The 21,231-nt window shown below is 40.3% G+C and overlaps 1 protein-coding gene and 1 pseudogene across 2 annotated transcripts in view; one reads left to right on the top strand and one right to left on the bottom strand.

Moving 5' to 3' along the window:
- Positions 1–21,231, bottom strand: part of LOC145478300 (regulator of G-protein signaling 12-like) — a 34,183-nt gene that overhangs the window by 9,921 nt on the left and 3,031 nt on the right. The window contains exons 2-11 of one of the 2 annotated variants that reach the window (XM_081456273.1): positions 10,531–10,552; positions 10,043–10,227; positions 8,252–8,338; positions 6,103–6,249; positions 5,637–5,789; positions 4,660–4,740; positions 3,274–3,367; positions 1,990–2,007; positions 1,386–1,477; positions 389–577 (exon numbers count right to left, since the gene is read on the bottom strand). In XM_081456273.1, coding sequence (XP_081312399.1) covers positions 389–577; positions 1,386–1,477; positions 1,990–2,007; positions 3,274–3,367; positions 4,660–4,740; positions 5,637–5,789; positions 6,103–6,249; positions 8,252–8,338; positions 10,043–10,227; positions 10,531–10,552 — 1,068 coding nt within the window. The remainder of the gene's footprint in view (positions 1–388; positions 578–1,385; positions 1,478–1,989; positions 2,008–3,273; positions 3,368–4,659; positions 4,741–5,636; positions 5,790–6,102; positions 6,250–8,251; positions 8,339–10,042; positions 10,228–10,530; positions 10,553–21,231) is intronic. The other variant, XM_081456274.1, reaches the window with a different exon arrangement.
- On the top strand, positions 13,787–19,572 carry LOC145478311 (uncharacterized; annotated as a pseudogene).

Genomic DNA, 21,231 nt, shown 5'->3' with positions numbered 1-21,231 from the left:
CTTTCGTACACGACCAACAGAACACTGTGATTGCAACTTTTACGTTTGTAAAGTACAAGTATGTTAACCATAACCGGCAGTAATTTGAACAGTTTCCGGCTTTTCCGTAACCTTCAACATATTATGCCGGAACGCAAGATTCAATATATATTATTGCGACAGTCTAAGTCTAGACATTACGTCTCTTTAGAATATTTATCCAAAGCTATCAATATTCCGTAAAAATCAGCCACACAATCATGACAGCACACTTTCAAGAAACTCTTACTGAAGAAGAAATTAATCTAGACATAAGAGGTTGATGGAAAATAAACAAAACTCGATCAATACAAGAGAGATATCGAGAAAAAGAAGTCAAGCGGACACTGGAGTGAGTCATGACGGCTACCTTGTCTCCACCGCCAAGAAACACTTCATGTGCGACAAACGACAAGTGTCTCCTGTCACATAGCTGTATCAGCGCCTGGCGTAGCGTTTGTCCTTCCTTGCACAGCAAAATGGTGGACGAGTGGTCAGGTAGCACCACTCTGCAGAACTGGAACGATTCGCTTTCTCTTCTCTGATCCACGTGTAAGGACTAAGTACACACAAAAAACAGCAATTTAATGTTTTTATTTTATGCAATAGTGGTAATATAAGTAAGTACTTGAACCTCTTACCCTTGAACTCTTAAGTACCGCATCATTCTTACATATAAATACAGGAATTGTAAAGTACTCGATACGCATTTAAAATTTCCGTTGCTCAATATGTAAAGCGTTTGCGATGATGAAGGAACACCAGATACGTACAAAGCAGACATGCTCTTCGCGAGGTACTTTCATTAAGTACAAGGAAAACCCGATATAATAAACATGTTTTGTGCTAATAAAAAATTTGAATCGTTCGTTACATCCTGCACTATTCGTTATATACAACAAAGTTCTGATGGTGTCTCTTTTCAGCGTAAAATGCCCGGTGGAACAAGATTTGGCCGTTCTATTTAAGTTGGTTACAACCGTTCGGCTTACCTAAAAAGCACACCAATTACACACAAAAAAAAAATTTACAAAAACGCGATCAACATCACTGACTAGTCAGCACCAAGAGGGGAAATAAAATCAACTGCAGGGAATACGAGCATAACTGGCATAAATCGTTGTAAGGCGCAGACTTACAAGTCAATAGTGATATCGTTCTTTTAGTTCACCAACAATATCTAAAATTGTTTTTGTTATTGTCCCATTACAAAGTTATCACCATCATAGTTGGTTTGAAACAAATAGAGTTTCGGGAAAGCATCGATTAATATGGATGATGTGAAACACGCACGCTTGCTTTGCATGACAACCGTGACTCTAGACTGCGTGACAAAATACCAGAAAGAGAGTACAAACGCCACGAACCTCTGAGGAGTAGCTGATATTTGGGACTGAATCGGACAAGGAAGAGAGAGAGCTTCGAGCACTACCCGGCTGGCTACCAAACGATCGGTCACCTACAAGAAATAATAATTGAAAATCACAATAAATGAGTCAACAAACTTTCACTGACAAACACCAAAAGTCATATCTTAATGAGAAAAACTTCAACACCGCAATGTTTACAAGGGAAAGGGTTTGAGAGAGAAAAAAGTGACTGATGACATATCAAATTGTAAACACTTGAAAGACAACATGTAGTTTTGGCTGTGAGTAAGAAAACGCAACTATCAGTTCCCTGGCAATTGCATCCGTTACAACCAAACAAAGCTTAAGCGAGTGAGAAATATAGAGTTTGTTTAACAGAGGTTTTACTACTTACTGTGGTGACAGAAATCATATCCCACAGGGCCCAAGTAAAGGTTTTCAGCCCTTCTCGAGATCTGAAACTTCAGCATTTCGGACGTCTTCTTCGCATCAAAACTTACGAGACATGAACCGAGTGATTTAGCAATGCTCGTGAAATATGGCTCGTTGTTGCGAATGAAAACAATTATACTTACGCTTAACATGAAAAACCAATACTGACCTTTTCTGACGTGTTTACCTGCAAAATAGAGGGAGGAGCATTCTTAGTATTTAAGTACCTTGAAACAAAAGCAATATCCTTTTTATGGAAATTATCAGCCATTAAAATAGCCATTAAATGTCCGATGATTGTTCTGTTGAACAAAGAGAGTGCTTATCATTTGTGAAGCCTAACGATTTGCGCGTTTTAAACAATGATCCTTAAATTTATTTTTATGTCAATTGCAAAACGCTTTTCTTCATCAGGACATCATGGAGGTCAACATTTATTTTAGTTTCAAAACCTAATATCGTCAAAATTGGAAACGAAACAGCAAACAAACCAAACATATTTATCGGAAATTAAACGCATCGGGAATGTAAGCAATATTTTAACTTGAAAAGGGCGACGCATTTTTGTAAATTAACTGTACTGCACAATATTCTGTTCTTTTCCAAAACTTTTCACACGTTACCAAATACAAAGTGTCACATATAAAACATGGTATGATAATGGCTATTCAATGAAAACGTAGTGATGATGAAGTCCTAAAAAAAAGTCACAGTTGTATTAATTTTACGTGAAAGCGAGCATCTTGAAATTCTATCGTTTCTCTTTCACATTATAAAACATCAATTTACTCCAAAACTTTGCCGAAAAGTTCAATTCGGTGATAAAATTTAGTGTGTTTGGCTCTTGTAAAAACATTGTAAAAATTTCGTTGATTTACTTAAAAGCAATATCAGATTGAAAGTTTTTAAAAATAGCGACTACTCTGCACAAAGAAAAACACAATTAAGACTGATAAACACGCAACTAACATATCATCAGCTACCATAGACAAACTAAAAACAAAATGACCAAACAGCGATTCCACAAAGGGCAAAAATATTGGTAGTAATGAGGTACACTGAAAAAAGAAACAACTAAAAACAGATTTCCGAAAGTCAACGTTCTCTTAGAGATTTAATACTGGGTACTTTTACAGCTCGCATAGAAAATATGTTTCATCACCAAGACTGGGTGACTCTGGCAGTTAGACAAAGTTTCTTGTTGAAAGGAGAACAAGACGTTACTAGTGATCACTTTTTGCCTTGTGTTGCGTGACTTCATATTGAATTACGCGCGCTAAGTGTCACGCTCTTTTCCGTACCACATACGGAGCACGCAAATCAGTTTGTAACGTCATCACTAAACGCTACAGGCGGAAATAAAAAGTCACGTTAGTAGCAACCCATAATAGAAGAACTTTTCGGGAACCTGCAGAGACTAAACAGGCTTAGGCCCACATGTATTAAACCTCACCTTTCCAAGGAAGAAATGATTTTTTCCTTTCTCCGTCCATGCCTCCAGTAGATCGTTTGCTGCTGTGTTTACTTCCCCAGCTACGGCCCGAACGCTAAACATTGTAAATTAGGATACAAAAATTAGAAGAGAAAATCCTGCAACACGCTACATGAAGCAGTTTTGTAATGATTCGCACAAAACCAAAAGTCAATCATAAGCAACGCAGATAGCCGGACGAAACAATCAGAATCATTCATAAACACAGGCAACGGCCTCAAGCGCGGGAAAACGAACAAAAGCCGTTACTAGTTTTGTTTCTGATTAGTTGAATCAACATGTTTCGGTACGACTTTTACAAACCGTTTTTAGAGTTACGTGTATTAACCATTAAAAGCAAACACATCATGACATAGGAACTTACCATTTCGAACTGTTGTAAACCTGAAACTTAAGTTATCCAGAACCAATATTGCCAGTAGACCGGGTTGTTCAAAAGCCGGTTAACGCTAACCCAGGATTAAAAGTTACATTAATTTTTCTTGGATAAAAGTGTCTTCCACCCGCCATGTATTGTGTAGTTTGAGATTATTCAAACTCAAAGCCGAAGGACAAACAATATAAACAGAAAACCTGACCACAAAGTTACAAAACTGACATCAAATTTCTCGCTAAACCTGGTTTAGCTTAATCGGGCTTTGAACAACCCGGCCCTGAGCAAGATTCAAAATGTAACAAAAGGCAAGCGCGAAAAGTCGCGTACGATGACCCGCAAGCAAAGCACAATATTAACGAAAACTTAGGTTTAAAGTAACACAGACGTTTAGCATTGAAGCGAGTGTTTTCTTACCGCGGTGAATTTTAAAACAATTCCTAAGAAGACTGGTGTAGTATTTATTGAAAAAAACAGTGAGAACAACAACAGTGGGACAACACCAGCGAGGCTCAAGTTTCAAAGTTTAAAGTTCACTTCCTAAGGTATATTTAGACTTGGGGCCATTCCATTTGATATCCGCACCCCTATTGATGAGGTGTTTTTTTTTCCCCTGAGCCCTTGAGAAATTTTTTTCCTGGAGTTACCCTTTTTCCCCTTCAGAAATGAGCCTATTTAACTGTAGGGCTTCAGAAATTTAGCAGTGCTTTGCAGTACCCTCATCAGAAAAAGTATATCCCACAATCCCCGTTGATGACGTAACTTTCCCCACTCCCCCTCGGAAATTTACTCATGGTATTATACCCCTTCAGAAATAAACATTTTGAATAATGACCCCTCAGAAAATCTCGTCTATGGGTGACTCACTCGGAAAATGTCATCTACGGGGGGGGCGGGGGGGGGGGTGAATATAAAATGGCACGGCCCTTGAAAGCTGTTTAATTATCACAGTTTATTTAAATTTTCTGATTTACCTGTCCTTCAAGACTAAAACTGCTACGACTGCTGCCACTGGAGAATTCGGATTCTTCAGAGGACGGATAAAGAAAGGGAACCTGGAATTTGGAGGTTATTAAGCAGGTTTATGGTTAAAGTTTAAGACCTTAACAGTTGCAATTTATTACAGGATTAACTACCAAAAAATGCTTATTTTTATACACCTGGCTTTGACAAAGGTTAACAGGAGCAAAGTCATGTCAAATTAATAAGAGCACTTCAATTAAATGCGCAACAAACTTGACTAACTTACTGACTCCCATATGGGGAATAGTTAATGAGTCTGGGTCATGGTGTTATTTTCCTTTCAACATAAGTCATTTAACCGACAACCCTCAAAATTAAGTTAAGAGACCTTGAAATTAATATACTTCATATTAGTATATGGTGTAGCTGATGTTAAAATTCCCGGATGAAAGCTATTTACAGTTTTAGCACCAATTAACTTTAAACTGAAAACAAAAACTGTTATCAATACAAATAAATGTATTACAGTTCATGAATTCAGGATTCTTAGGCTGGACTTCCTTGATTTTAATATATTGAAAACATTGTGTAGTTTTATATTTCTTTTTTAAACTGATTTAGTTTCTTTTTTCTTCAAGTTAGTTTTGAACGTTTTCAAGTTTAGTCAGGCTGTCTTAAGCTACATGCACAGCAGATGCAGTACTAACTAGCACCAGATTCACTGGTTTAAGGAGAATCTGGTTCTCCATAAAAATCCAGGACTGCTCTTTTTCTGATGATCAGGCCTTCGGTTGTCATGACACTCTGTTTGAATTTGATACAAAACGGTAAGAAGTAACCACTGTATCAGTAATCAAGACAAAGTTCACTGCCCTGTAAGCCTTAAGGTGGCACTGGAGACTAAAGAGACTTTGTCAGATGACAGTTACTTTACACATATGAAAGATCATTTCCCAGGAAGACATTGTATGTGTTTCAAATCAGGTACCTTCCAGAAGAAGCCTCTGGCTTTGTTTTCTCTCTCCTCTTCTCCCTCCTCATAATGGAGAAGTCCTCCTTCAATCTCAGCCACAAGGCTCTGTCTGTACACATCAGACTTCAGAAAACGTGGGTAGCTATCAAATTTCATCAGCGTATAAACCTACAGAACACAGTACATGTGCTGTGAGAACTGATTTCAAGAGTCTTACAATGGGCCGCTCGGCTGCACAGTATCAGACAAATGTCTTTAAAGCCATAGTACATTTCAGGACTCCTCATAAATGTTTCAAATGACATTCTTATTGTATCTAAATGACCACTCAATTCCCCTCATTTAAACAAATTTCACACACCAGATCTTGATGAGCAGGGCAAAAAACATCTACTGTTCAAAAGCTCTCATTTGAATGGCAGGTGCACAAGATATTGTTGATATCTACCTTAATCAACACAAACAAATAAACTCATTTAACCTGCTGTTGTTGAAGGCGAAACATGTCATTGTTTGGATTTTGCAAATGTTCCTCTGCATCCTTCACAGCTGAACTGTCAATATTAACAGGCATGGCTGCATTTGCATCAAGATGATTGTGGAAGATGCTTTCTGCTTCCATTTTCAGCTGGCCAAAGACAAAAACATTACCATTGATAATCAGAAGTTATAAGTTATCAAGGCTCGAAAAATATTTGAATTACCGCTCGCCCTTTGGCAAGTAACTCAAATTTTGCTAGCCCAGGGCACTCACCCGCTCACCCAGGTTTTCAAACTAACCAATAATTTATGGTCTTAAATATGAAGTGATTCACTGGCATGTTGGAATGCTATAAACCCGTCTGATTTGTTTGTAGTCTTCCTAGTGTTTATCACTCTCATGCTCATGTACTTGCTTGCTATTTCCTGAATTACGTGCTGAGTATCTGAGTATCATTGTTTCCAGTCTTTGAAACAATGCAGACATGATGATAGATGCGAATGCAGCTGTAACACTACTGGAAAAAAGACCTGAAAAAATATTCAGGCTTTGAACGGGATCCTTGAAACAATGCTTTCAATCCGTTGAAGGTCGTGTTAGACGCCTTGAACCTTAAACTCCATTCTGCCTACATTAGGCTTGTTTGAGTGATGAGAACCACGTAAAATTAAAAGCAAATAGAATTAAAAATAATCAAGCTTCTCCTGGTTCTCCACGTTAGTTTTGATACATGCATCATGTGGAATTTGCAAAGCTGGTGAGTGTAAATTTTTTTCATTTCGGTGGATGAAAAATAGTTTTGGTTGAGTGAAAACATATTCATTTGAATGAAAAATTATTTTCTGTCAACATCCAGGAACATTAAAAGTTATTTGACGACTTACTAATCAATTTCTTTTTTAATAATATTAATAATACTTTTCATTTCAGTGGTACCCAAGTATATTTCTACCAGAAACTCATGTTTTGCCGAAGAGATTTGCCATAGGGATTTTGCTGGATTTGTTCATTAAAAATGCTGGCAAGGGCTTCAATTGTTCCAGTAGAAATATACAGCTTCCTTTTGCATACTGTTTCTACAGCTTTGGTACATTGATGTCGAGTTTGGTTTTGTACAGTCAACAGTGAAACTGAAAAAATTATTGCAAAAAAGGTTGAAATTTTATGAAATAAACAGGGCATTTTCGTACCGAAAACGACTATTTTTAGTTGTGGAAAGGAACTTGATGAGGGCAGATTTTGATCATGTGCAAAGTAACCACTCCTGAACTCTGAACGTGCATCATGCAATCAACAAAACAATGCCATAATAATTTGTAATTTTCATCAAGCTTCATCTAAACACTTAATTATACCCATGTGCCTAAAACTTACTCTTTATTTCAAAATCATTACCAAAAATTTAGTCAGTGGCTGGCTTGGCTGGGTTCTTGCCCATAGGGCAAGTGAGGAGAGAAAGTTACTTGCCCAAGAGGAAATATACCTGTACCGGATGAGCAGACAGGGTTTTTTTCAAGCCCTGACTTATCGACCAAGGGCTTGAATTTTCCTTGAGTGAATAGTCAAAAGCTGCAGCCAAGTTGACCATCATTCATAGAAAGAGGGGTATTTGTGCGAGTGGAAAATGTAAAATATAGTAGACAGAACTAACGGTGTTGTGATTTTTAGACCAAACATCAAGAAATAGTTTCCCTGTCAAGACTAACAGAGTCATAGTATATCAGCAACTAGTCAATGACAAGAGAGAAGTAGAACACAATGTTCATCTACCAGGTGCTATTAGTCACTTGCAAATCAATTTTATGATTCAACCCCAATGTAGTAGAATGTCTTAAGCAAACAATTGACAAGAATAAAAGAACTTGACCAATATTCCAGACCTTACACAAGTTCAAAAACATTAATAATTTGTTAAATTTGATTGAAACAACATTTTACAGAACATTTTCAGGCTGATTTCTTACTAAGCACCTGGTAAATAAGAACTTAATAAGCCTGAACCCCATTAGGTTCTTATATGTGGGTGTTTATTGTATTTGTGCTGAGGCATGAGAAATAGCTGGTACCAGAACCCTAATACACAAGGCTGCACAAGATAATGGCATGAATTCATCAACATCAATAGTGGGTCCCATATTGTAGTTCTTACCTCTTCAAAATCTGTGATATTCCTGAAGTTTTCACATGCAATCCAGAAAACAATATTTTCATCACTAAATTCTTTCTTCAAGAACTCCTGTGAAGTTATTATTATCAAAGAGTACATCATGTTAGTGATGGCCCTAAGGTACATGTACATCTCCAAAGTATTCATGGTAACCCAAATTTTCCCTTTTCCTAAAAAAAAATGTGCATATAAGTATTTTTAAAGCAGGTTCAGTTTTCTTGTAGCCTCTTCCAGGTGTTCAGTTACTTGGGGCAAACGGTGAGTGATAAAAGGGGAGAAAGGTTGTGAGAGAAGGCAAAAGAAAGTCTGTGAGCAAACTTAACAAAAGGTCATTCTGATGTGAAGTTTATATGAAATCATTCATATATGAACTGCGGTTGTAGATGACAGTGAAGAATGATCATCGCAGTTAATTTTCCAATTTATGCAATTGGAAAGAAGAAGCCTGGAAAAAAAAAAAAATCAGGGCTTCAACGGGATTCAAACCCATGACCTCCGCGATACCAGTGCAATGCTCTACCAACTGAGCTATGAAGCCACACATTGGGAGCGAGGTCAATTAATTGAGTTCATATCTTCCCGTGAGGAGTGAAATAATGTGAAATTAACTGCGATGATCATTCTTCAATGTCATCTACAACCGCAGTTCATATATGAATTATTTCATATAAACTTCACATCATTTCACTCCTCACGAGAAGATATGAACTCAATTAATTGACCTCGCTCCCAATGTGTGGCTTCATAGCTCAGTTGGTAGAGCATCGCACCGGTATCGCAGAGGTCATGGGTTCGAATCCCGTTGAAGCCCTGATTTTTTTTTTCCCAGGCTTCTTCTTTCCAATTGCTTAAATTGGAAAATTAACTGCGATGATCATTCTTCACTGTCAAAAGGTCATTCCGGTATACCCTCTGGTTGGTCAGTTTTGACAGGTTTTGTCAACACTCGAGCATATTACGTAAAATGTGATATGGCGGGGCTCAGAGACCTTTCAATGAGTGACGCAGTGTTCAAATCTGAACAAAGCCAAAACAATGGCATATATAACACGCAAACAGACTTGCACGTAAGCAGCTGCATTTGAACCATGTGGTACAAGAATGAACAGAGGGGGTATAAACCTAAACATTGAGTTCGAGAGACAAGCTCAATCAAATCAATGTAAGAAACACAAGAACGTCTCAATGCAAAAGTATAGCTTTCTCAAAGTAAAGCTAAGGCAGTCTCTGAAGAAAAACCAGACAAAGATAAATATGATATCCGTGATAAAAAGCAACATAATGTACTTGCAAACAGTTCTAATCAAACAACCAGGACTGGCGTGACAATAGAATGCATGTAGGCAACATGTCCACAGACAATTTCAAGCTTTGTCCCTTGAAAGCCCACCCTTTACCTTAGAGACTTATTTTGCAACATAAATGAACCTACACAAAGTAGAAACACATGGCAAATTAGAGGTGTCAAACACTGCAAAGCGATATTCAGGGTCATAACAATGGAAGCCATGCAGTCCTATGACCTCTACGGGCCCCTGTGGGCAGTCTAAAGGGGGCAGAAGGGCCTTTTGTTACGTTTGCCCACAGGCGTTCTTTTGCTTTCTCTCGCTACACTTCTCCCCTATTTTTTCGCTTGCCGTTTTTCAAATACCCCAACTAACTGATCGCCTGGAAGAGGCTACGTTTTCTCGTGGACAATACAGTCAACCTAACCATGAACTTGCTGCAGGCCTACTTAAAATCATAAAGAACGTAATTTTTTTGCACATGCACCTTAAAGCAGCCCAGCCCAGCAGGATCTTCCATGAGCTTGTCAAAGCCAAGTGCCCAGCGACCAACTCTTCCATCCACTTGGGACATGTCACCAGGCATGCTACTCAAGCTGTGAATACTCTGAGTACTAGAGCTGATACTCGCACTATTGTTTAATGTCTTCTTACTTGAGGATGTTCCCAAGACTGAAAAAAAACAATACATAATAATTTTGTTTATAATGTGTAGTGAGATCATGCCTTCACAAACTGTCAAAGGAATGACAATTTTTTTTTTTCAAAAAAACATTTATACAGTTTAATATGATAGCAATTGACTGCTGTGAGTCTAGTCTTTGTGAATGTTGTAGTTAATTTGTGGTTTCAGTTATGTGTGGTTGGTTTTTTTCTAGCAAGTATTTTTCAATTTATTCTTATAGTTAATAAATTTACTGAGATCAAAAATTAATTTCATTGATGTCAATAATGAAACAAGTACTTGTTACTTACCTATATCTGAATGAGCTAAAGACTGGAAGGAAACAAAAAATAATACAATTCAGTCAATAAAAGCTCAGGATCACTACAATTTAAATGGAAATTACCATATTTAAGAAATAGAAAACATGTACCATGTTTCTATTGAGATATAGAAACACGAGTGGAAGTTTGGGAGAACGAGAAATGCTGTGGGAACATGAGCCATAGGCAAGTGTTTCCACAGCTTTTTTAAAACTTTCACGAGTATTTCTATAACTTGATATAAACACAGAGAACATGTTTTCTATTTCTTTTAGAAAACGCCGTGACAAAAAAGGGAAACAACTTGTTTATTTTGATCATCAAAATGTAAATTCTCTTTGCTCATGCCATCATTACATCAACAGCTCGTGCAAGTTCTGCGTTTCCATCAAGTTAGAGAAACATGATTTTTAACCCATCAGCGCGCATATTTTCTTAGGGCTGTTTTCTAAAATTATATATTTACGGAGTACTAACATGACCTCCATCAGTCAGATCAGAGCAAACTTCATGATAACTTCCAAACAATATCACCTGTTAGGTAATGTTCACATGTGAAAAGTAATGAAGTAACAGTGGAATTCTGACTGTTTCTAATAGTTTAAGAAATCGGGGGGGGGGGGGGGAGGGGAAAATTAGTGTTCAACTGGGAGGAAGGAAACCCCATTTGGTTCAAGCTATTGCATAGCTAAAGAAATCAAGGCTTTGAGAAACAAGGATTCCACTGCATAAAAAGTTTTGCAGACCACATCAACTAATGGTGTGAACTGAATTGACACAAGTTACTCATTACGGTCATTTTGACATCTATAGAAGACTTTTTCCTTTTATCACAAACTCATTCAAACGTCCCTGAGATCCACTTCTCCAAGTCATATGATCTCATGCATGAAAACCCAAGATCAAATCACTAGGTTTTTTATCATAGCAGTACATGTATTTTGTAAACAGTGCCTACATTGGTCTGCCTTGTCTAGATCCTCTAGTGGATATTCTAAGAATCCACTTCTTGCATTATTGTCATCATTATGGTGTTATCACTCCATGCCCTACCAATTGACTTAATATATAAAAGAAACTAAACTGTATGGAATTTCTTTACAAGTATATCATTGTAGAAGATAACTAGATTGCGCAGGGCTACTCTTAGAGTCCTATCAGATTCTATTGCGTTCTCCCCAAGGCATGATAGCTATCTTTCATATCTGAATTGCTACAAGTAAACATACATGTATCAGATATTTAGACCTGGCAACACAACTGATAGCAATTTTGATTCAAATCTTTACACTCAAAATAAAAACTCAGCAGAGTGTAAACATAAGATACAATGCCCCTATAACGAACTGGCGGGCAATTCTGACAATGTATTCTGTGACATGTTTATCCACAAAACACATAGAAAACTGGCACTTTCTAAACTTTATTGCAATAAACATATCTAATGTGCCAAACTAAACATAAAGGGAAAGATAGTTATGATAAGACAACGTCTCCAAAATCTCCTAAACAGAGTCTTGAAGAGAATTAATTTTATGATCTTAGCACTAGATTTAAGTTCTACAGTACTCCTCACTGCAAGAACTCACTACTTTCATCAAAAGCTAAATTAGAATTCACAAAGAATGTTATGTTTATAGCTATTGAATATGTGCATGACAACAGAATATTTGGTTTTACATAAGTTATTGTCCACAACACAATCGCTAAAACAATGAAACTGACCTCAAAAGCACTTCATTTAAATACTGTGAAGACAACGGGTTTTCACAGCCTCTTGAAAGATCACACATACAATGTGCATCCTTGAACATTGTATGATCACCTTTTGGTCATGCAGCAAAACTAAATGACAACTTAATACCATTTACAAAATTTCATTAAGAATGCCCTGAAGGAATGTAAATTAAGCATGGAGTAAATGCAGTGATTAATTCAACGCTTGAGTAATTATTACCTTGGGAAATGAAGACTAAATACAGACGAGAAAACCAGAACAATCTGAATGGCATCAACATTTACTGTTACAAACTGTAACAAGATGTCATATGATTCCATTTTCAGCTTCACAAATCCACCACAGGCACAATATCATGTACCTGTATTATAACTCATTGGTCTTCAACTTGTTTAATTTTATTTAATTGCAAGATCATTGGTCCTGTGTAAATAAGATAACAATTTGTATACCAAACATATCCCCTAGTATAAGCAGCAGCAGCAGCATGGGGTCATATATTTTTTTCTATTGCATTCATTTAATAACTTAGCATTACACAATACCTGAACCATTATAGATCTAAAGCAATCTTCTTTCAGCCAAATTTTGTCAAAAATATTCCCCTATTCAAATTGATCTTGAAAACATTTTTATTACCTTGCCTCACAAAAAAACAGCCGAAAGACTGATTACTAACTAGAGATAGCTAAATGTATTATTTATTTGTTATTTTTAAATTGCTGATTTTTGTGTTTTATGCATGAAACATTACAGGCACGTGTACCACTTTTCTTGTACCACATTATTTCCTATCTAGACACTGAACTTTGATTTCCCATTCTCAAACACTTCAGTCTTCAAATTTTCGACCTCAAAGAATTGGTTCATGCTTAGCATGCATATATTGAGTTATGGATGCACGCAGGAAGTTTGGATAGCACGAAAGAAGTGTAAGAGTTGCTCAAGGCAATAGCCGAGAGCAACTCCAGCTTCTTGAGTGCTCTCCAAACTTCCTCAGTGCATCCATAACTTGACATGTGCACAACTAAAAGCATGAACCAATTCTTTTATAACATGGTGAGAACAACTTGGGTGCTAAAACATGCTTTACCTGTGATTGACTACAAAGTTCTCACAATGCATGGTGAAAAAAAAACAAAGGTCATTAGGATCCTAACACGCCACAATCAGTTGAGCAATGGTTGACCGAAAATGCTTAACCTGGTTTCTAAAATTGTCAATGAAAAATTCCCTGAAGCTACACATACGAAACCATACTCTATACATGACATGAATGTGTCCAAAATTATTGTTAGGCTCTAAAAAGACAGATTGCACATGCATATGGAACTTTTATAGTACTATATATTGCATCAATAGATAACTCTCAATCTGAATCAAAAGCAACTAGGCTAAAATATATGCCCTCTACTACCTCATATTATTAACACACTGCAATTTTATTATCGACATAAGATATTGTCATTTTCACTTTTTAAAGTTCTCAAAAATCATGTCTTTTTATGTGGCTAAATATCATTTAGGCAAGGTTAAACTCGAGCTAATGCAGCTAGCTAGTGTGCCCATCCAGCTAATATCATTTAGGCAAGTTAAATATGAGCTTATGCAGCCAGCGGTTTCCGCGTTTGGGAGTACGTGACCTGTGGGGCGGCCTTCAGGGGTTTTGCAGGGGTTTATGGTTCATTGCATAATAGTGTTGTAGTGTATTCTGCTGATTGTTGCGGATCAGTTGCACTGCTTTGCTCGCGAATCATTGCGGATTCTTGCCTCTTCGTTGCCTTTGTTCTCTTTCAAGAGCTGTTGTCTATCATTGTTTATACAATAATGACGGCCAGGTCAACCCGTAACAGTCAAGCGGCGGCCTTCGATGCCATTGTTTCTGTTGCTGAGACGACTCGACCACGTCCCAATGATGCAAATCTCCCTCCATCAACTTCACAGACGCCGGTCGTTCCTTCGACGTCTCAAGCTCAGCCTGCTGATCAGCCTTCTCCCGCTTTCTTGGCATCGGTTATCAATGCGGTCAAGCAAGCCCTCGCGGCCGAGCAAGCTTCAAATTTGCCATTGACGCCTCCAGTTTCTTCATCCACGAGTGTGCCGGAGGCGGCCATGCCTGGGGGCGTTCCTCCATCGTCTCTATCTTCTGGCCAGCTAGATGCTCAAGTCTCAGCCCTGGCAGCCTCTGGCGTTGGCTTTCCGCCAGTTTCGGCGGTCGCTGCGAGCGCTACGGCGCAAGGTAGGCCCAATTTTGTTGTGCCTTCTTTTGTTTCTACGTTTGCCTCGCCAATACCCGCACTCGCAACTTCTTCGTCCAATTCTGCTATTGGGACCGCGTCGCTCGCTCTCGGCGGTGTTTCTTCGCCGGCCCAGTCGCCTATACTGCATCAGGCTTTCGTGGTTGGCCCTGGGTTTTCGCCCATTCCAGCGAAGCTCGTAAGCCAGATTGTGGCTGGGAAGTTTGTAGAGCTGAACGAGCTGCTTTCGGTTAACATAGTTTCAACTGAGTCCGAGCCTCAGTTGCTGCTCGACGGTCGGTTGGTGCTAACTTCGACACCTAAAAAACCTAAACGGCACATTGAGGATATATCGAGTTGGCTGGAGGCTTTCTCAGTGTACAGCCTCATTTTGTCGTCCCACTTCCCTCAGCGGTGGAGGGATTTGCTGCAATACCAGCTTTTGATTCTCCGCACATATCGCCAGTTCGCCGGTCGGGTTTGGTTGGCGTATGATCGGGCCTTCCGCGAACACGCTGCCGCAACGAACTTGACGGACTGGTCGGCCATAAATGTCCAGTTGTTTAATTTCCACGCGGCTGGGGCCTCTGTCCGTCCTGGCCGTGAATTGTCAGATGAATCCACGGAGCCACATGGAGCTACGTCTTCCCACATTATTTGCAAATCGTGGAACCGAGGCCGTTGTGTTGCTCCTTTGTCATCATGCCGTTTTGCACACAAATGCTCCAGCTGCTTTGGTCCGCACCGCGTTGGAGCTTGCCCTGGCGAGCCACCAAGCCAGTCCCGAGCTTCTCCCAAACGGCAAGCTGACTCTTCTCCTTCTCGCTCGAGCAGCAAGTCCAGGCGCTAAGCGATTGAAGTAGCAGACTTTAATAGTTGTCATTAGGCCCTCCCATACTGTTTTGACTTTGCTGTTAGGGTGGAGGACTTCTAGCTGCAGGTTTAGGTGCGAATAGACACTATCAGATTGGTTGTTTGTCATTTGCCGCGTTATGTTTGTTATTTCCCACCACTCTATGTTGTTGTTCGTTCGTTTTAGGAGGGCATATTTACCACTTGTATTTTTTTTTTTTTTTTTTGACCTTTTGTGCTTGAATTAAATCTAGTCGCTTCAGTTTTATTTTCGTGGCATTTGTTGTTTACCAGGTTGTGCATCAATTAGGGGGTTTGGGTTGGGGTTAGATATTATGGGGCCAGGTATTGACTCCTGTTCTATTTGTGTTCCTTCCCTAGTTCCTCTCCCCCCAGTTTCAGCAGTCACTCCTCTGCAGGCAGAGCAGTTTGCCTGGGAGTTGCGGCTCCATCCCCATCAACAGCAGGTTCATTTTGTATTGGATGGAATCCGTCACGGGTTCAAATTGGGCTTCTGCCCGGCCCAAAAGCTTAAGGCGGCTAAGAAAAACAAACCATCTGCGCACCAGCATCAGTCTGTCATTGACGACTATTTAGCCAATGAGGTGTCGTTGGGAAGGGTGGCTGGCCCGTTCGATTCCCCCCCCTTCCCCAACCTCCAAGTCAGTAGCTTTGGTGTTATTCCAAAGAAGGGCCAACCAGGAAAGTGGCGCCTCATTGTGGACTTGTCTTCCCCAGGGGGGGCTAGTGTCAATGATGGGATCAACCCAGATGAGTTTACCCTCCACTACATAACTGTGGATCAAATTATTCGCCTAGTGTCTCGACTGGGAAAGGGGGCCCTCATGGCTAAGTTCGATGTCGAGGCTGCTTACCGCAATGTTCCTGTTCATCCATCTGACCGTTATTTGCTGGGGATGAAGTGGCGTAATCAATACTATGTGGATCTGGCTCTCCCCTTTGGCCTTCGATCAGCTCCTTTCATCTTCAATGCGATAGCAGACATGGTTGAGTGGATCCTCGTGCATTCTTACCAGATTCCAGACCTGCTGCACTACCTTGACGACTTCATCACTGCTGGCCCTCCTGAGTCATCTCAGTGTGCGCACAACTTGAGTATTGCAGTGTCAGTATGCAGACGTTTGGGCTTGCCACTTCACCCCGGCAAGTGTGTGGGCCCCTCAACTGTGCTCGTGGTCCTAGGTATTGAGCTGGATTCCGTTAATCAAATCGCTCGTCTCCCCGCCGAGAAATTGTCCGCTTTGCGAGATCTCATTACTTCTTGGCTTTCTCGAAAATGGTGCAATAGGCAGGAGTTAGAATCTCTCATTGGCCATCTGCATCATGCGGCAAAAGTGGTCTGGCCTGGGAGAACCTTCTTGCGTCGCATGATCGACCTGTTATGCTGCTTTCGCAAAAGGGATCACCCGGTTCGCCTTAACAGGGAATTTCACTTGGACCTCCTGTGGTGGCACCAATTCTTGTCAGATTGGCACGGTGTTAGCTTTTGGCTGTTCCCAGGTTTATTGCCAGAGGCAGACGTCGAGGTGGCTTCTGATGCAGCTGGATCAATTGGTTATGGAGCATACTTCAAGGGCCTTTGGTTTGCTGGTTCCTGGGCTCCTTCTCAACAACAGCAGTCCATCGCTTATAAGGAGCTCTTTCCAGTTGTCATCGCTGCTCATGTTTGGGGACACATGTGGTGCAAGAAGCATGTCCTTTTCCGTTCAGACAACGATGCTGTCGTCCATGTTTTGAATTCCAGGACTTCTAAAGTACCGTGTTTGATGCGATTACTGCGCAGCCTGCTTCTGGCAGCCGCTCATCATAGTTTTTCCTTTTCTGCCCAACATGTACCTGGGGTTAACAATCAGATAGCTGATGCTTTGTCTCGCTTTCGTTGGCAGGACTTCAGGCAGTTGGTCCCGGATGCACAGCTTCACCCTACATGGATCCCGCCGGAGCTTCTGGCGGACTTGACTTCTCTGCCCTAGAGCAACAGTGCTTTTCCTTTCTGTCTCAAGGGCTCGCCCCCTCGACACGCCGTTCATACACTTCAGCACAATCAAAGTTCATTTCCTTTTGCCGTCAGCTTGGCAAGTTACATCCTTCTGGGTCCCCGTGCCCAGCAGACGAATGGACACTTTGCCTCTTTGTCACGTTTCTTGCGAGAACTATTCAGCACTCATCTATCAAGGTGTATCTGTCTGGGGTTAGAGCCCTTCATATTGAACAAGGGTTCCCTGACCCACTTATGAATTGCCTTCGTCTTCAACGGGTTGTACGTGGAATCAAGCGCTGTCAAGGCTCTCCTTCTTCTTCGCGACTTCCCATTACTGATGACCTGATGTTGGTTATTTGGCGGTCTCTTGACCTTTGCCTCCCGGACCATTGCATGTTCTGGGCAGCTTGTTCATTGGGATATTTTGGCTTCCTTCGCGCGTCCGAGTTCACTGTTCCCAACCTGTCTAGCTTCTCGTCATCTCTGCACTTGGGTGTTCAGGATGTTGCGGTGGATTCACCTTCAGCCCCATCATGCATGTGCATTAAGATTAAAGGTTCCAAGACTGATCCGTTTCGGAAGGGCTGTCTCATTCACATCGGCGTTGGTAGGCATCCATTGTGTGCAGTGCATGCTCTTATGACTTACCTTGCGCTCAGGGGTGATGCTCCAGGCCCCCTGTTTTTGTTCCAGAGTGGTCAGCCCCTCTCACGTTCTGTGTTGACGGATTGGCTTCGGCAGATCATGGTCTCCGCCAGGATTCCTGGTAACTTCTCGAGCCATAGCTTTCGTATAGGGGCTGCTACTGTCGCTGCTCGCAATGGAGTACCAGATCATTTGATTCAGTCCATGGGCCGCTGGTCAAGCAATGCCTATCAGCTCTACATTAGGACCCCGTCGGATGCCTTAGCTGCCCTCTCTAAAAAATTGGCTTGAGGAAAGCATTTGCGCTACCTGGAACGCCCTTTGGAGCTTATCTCTGGTTGCTGTAGCATGATGTTCCTGGGTCTTTCTTTTGGACTTGCAGTCCACCGTGGCTAGCTTCCTAGGTATGTGTTTATTTTGCATTTGCCCTTTATACCAGCTGAGTGGTGCTTGGGGGTAGGTTTGGGGGGATCGGAGGTACCATGTCACCCTGTCCCTGGGTCCCTCCTTTCTCCAAGCACCAGGAGAAGGGTTTCATCTGGGTGGTTCCTGCTTTCCAGGGTTGCCATGGATACCTCCTAGCGGCTTATGGCTTTGGCACCCCGCTAACCTTTAAGGCACCAGTTCCCAAGCTCATCTATTTGCGATGAGTTTAAATGTGGCTAAATATCATTTAGGCAAGGTTAAACTCGAGCTAATGCAGCTAGCTAGTGTGCCCATCCAGCTAATATCATTTAGGCAAGTTAAATATGAGCTTATGCAACCAGCGGTTTCCGCGTTTGGGAGTACGTGACCTGTGGGGCGGCCTTCAGGGGTTTTGCAGGGGTTTATGGTTCATTGCATAATAGTGTTGTAGTGTATTCTGCTGATTGTTGCGGATCAGTTGCACTGCTTTGCTCGCGAATCATTGCGGATTCTTGCACCCTCTCCTCCCTCCCGTTTTGTTCTTGGTCAGGGTAAGTATTCTCCAGGTAAGTAGATTCCACTGAATTTCTTTCAGTGTGACGGTGCCGGTTAGCGGACGCTCATTGGGTGGTTCCTGCTTTCCAGGGTTGCCATGGATACCTCCTAGCGGCTTATGGCTTTGGCACCCCGCTAACCTTTAAGGCACCAGTTCCCAAGCTCATCTATTTGCGATGAGTTTAACTCAGGTTTTCCTAGAAAGTACATGTATGACTGATAAAAAACCATATACCTGGACAAACAATGTACATGGATAAACATACACACTACAACGTAGTAAAATCAATTCAAAATTTAACTACAGTATGTTGCACTCTGGTAACCTATCGTCTGTTGTTGATGTCTAACCATACCACTGAAATGTCTATCTAAACAAGTATAACCACACATTCCTAACATTAAAGTGATCTTCATCAAAGTGGGAACAGTCGAACCTGTAAGTAATAGCCACCCTCGGGACTAGAGGAGCTGGCCACTTAATACAGGATCACTAAAAATACTACTGGGCGTCTCTACAAAAACACTTCATGCAAGGAAACAATAGGATAATAAATAACAATAACAATAACCATAGGATAACTTTTCTAACACTCTTTCAACAAGGTTCAATGCCAACTTGTAACTTAATGGTATAATAGACGTCACATTGTGTTAAAGTATTGTGCAATAAATTGTCCTCTTCTCTTGTACAGTATAGAGTACTGTATTTTCTATGACTTACAGTTCACAACAAAATATCTCATTCCGTCATTTCAAAGTTGTTATATTCAATTTCATACTTGCTACGCTCAGGGTGGCCACTTAATACAGGAAAATATAACAAAGAAAGACAAACACAGGACTGCTACAGGGTGGCTGTGCCGCTTAATAGAGGTGGCCGCCTAATACAGGTAACAAATACAGCATTTGTATGAGTGAAAAATCAGGACTTTGAAAACTGGCCACTTAATAGAGGGTGGCCGCCTTATACAGGGTCATTATATACAGGTTCGACTGTAATATGACCGCCTGACACTTTGCTTGCTTTTGCCACAAAAAAATGTGGGCATGTCCAATTACAGCTAAGTTAAGCTGCTCAATCAACAAGTGGCCAAACAAAACACCACATCATTATGTAACACTGAAACATTTCAGAGTGCTAACCATTGTTTAAATACTTTGCTACCCAGTTTTTTAGCTTGACTTGAAGCCCTACTATGTATGGTTCAGTAAAGTCCTTGACAGTCCTGAACCCTGAGACATTGCTAGGGGACATCTTGTTAAACCAAACTTCTAACATTGCTTTGTAAGTGCTTACAACATTGTGATAAATAATTATTGAACTGATTGAATTGTGTCAGACACATGACTTGTTATTTAACTGTGTTCTCATGCCCTGTTCCATATGGAAAGGCAGTCGTTACAATATAAGTGGCTATTCTTAGGATAATTTTTCTAAGAATGTAGCATAAAAACTGCAAGGTACTTTTTACATGAATTACTCTGACCTTGAAAGATGAATGAAAAATGGGTAGTTGAATCACTACTAACCAAAACTACGAAAATTTAATTGAGCTAGGTTTTATGTAATTCAGAAATGTTATTACTGACGACATTCACATTTCCATCATATTTAACATGCTGACTATGATACTGCCCTGTCACTCAAAAAATATTTACTCTGTGATTTCCTTAATCAACACAACTGAGGAAGGCAAGTTATCTATTCAGTCACAATGTTGGCAAGCTGGCATGAACACAATTGAAGTGTTCATACTGGTTTTGATGAGCCAATAAGGATCTTTCAATTAGTACTTATACAATGACTTCCTGATAATGGAATTTTTTCCTATAGAAAGACTAGGGGAGGGTTTAAGATCAAGTCTAAGCAAAAAACATTTTGTTTGATTTACTTTCCTTTGCTTCAGATTATGATTATATTAAATATGTGGTCTAAAAAATGTGTGGAATCTACACTACAAACACTGATTACCCTGTTGATTTGATGTCCTCATAAAACTGTGGGCATTTTGGGAGATTCTAACAAAATCTTAGTAAAGTTTCTTACGCTTATTGCAAAAAACAACAATCTTTGGGAGTAATTTTCCTCATACATTTACACTTCTCATATGACCCTTCAAATTCCCAGACAATAAAAGCAAAATAGATATTGACTTTGTGTGGGTTCCTTTCAGATGATCTGGATCAGGATCAGGATCAGTGATCCAAGATCACTCAGATCATGGTGTATCAAAGGAACCGATGAATCCATT

Source organism: Orbicella franksi, chromosome 2 (genome assembly GCF_964199315.1).
Source record: "Orbicella franksi chromosome 2, jaOrbFran1.1, whole genome shotgun sequence".
In the NCBI taxonomy this organism is placed as follows: domain Eukaryota; kingdom Metazoa; phylum Cnidaria; class Anthozoa; order Scleractinia; family Merulinidae; genus Orbicella; species Orbicella franksi.
This window is presented reverse-complemented; position numbering and strand designations above follow the sequence as displayed.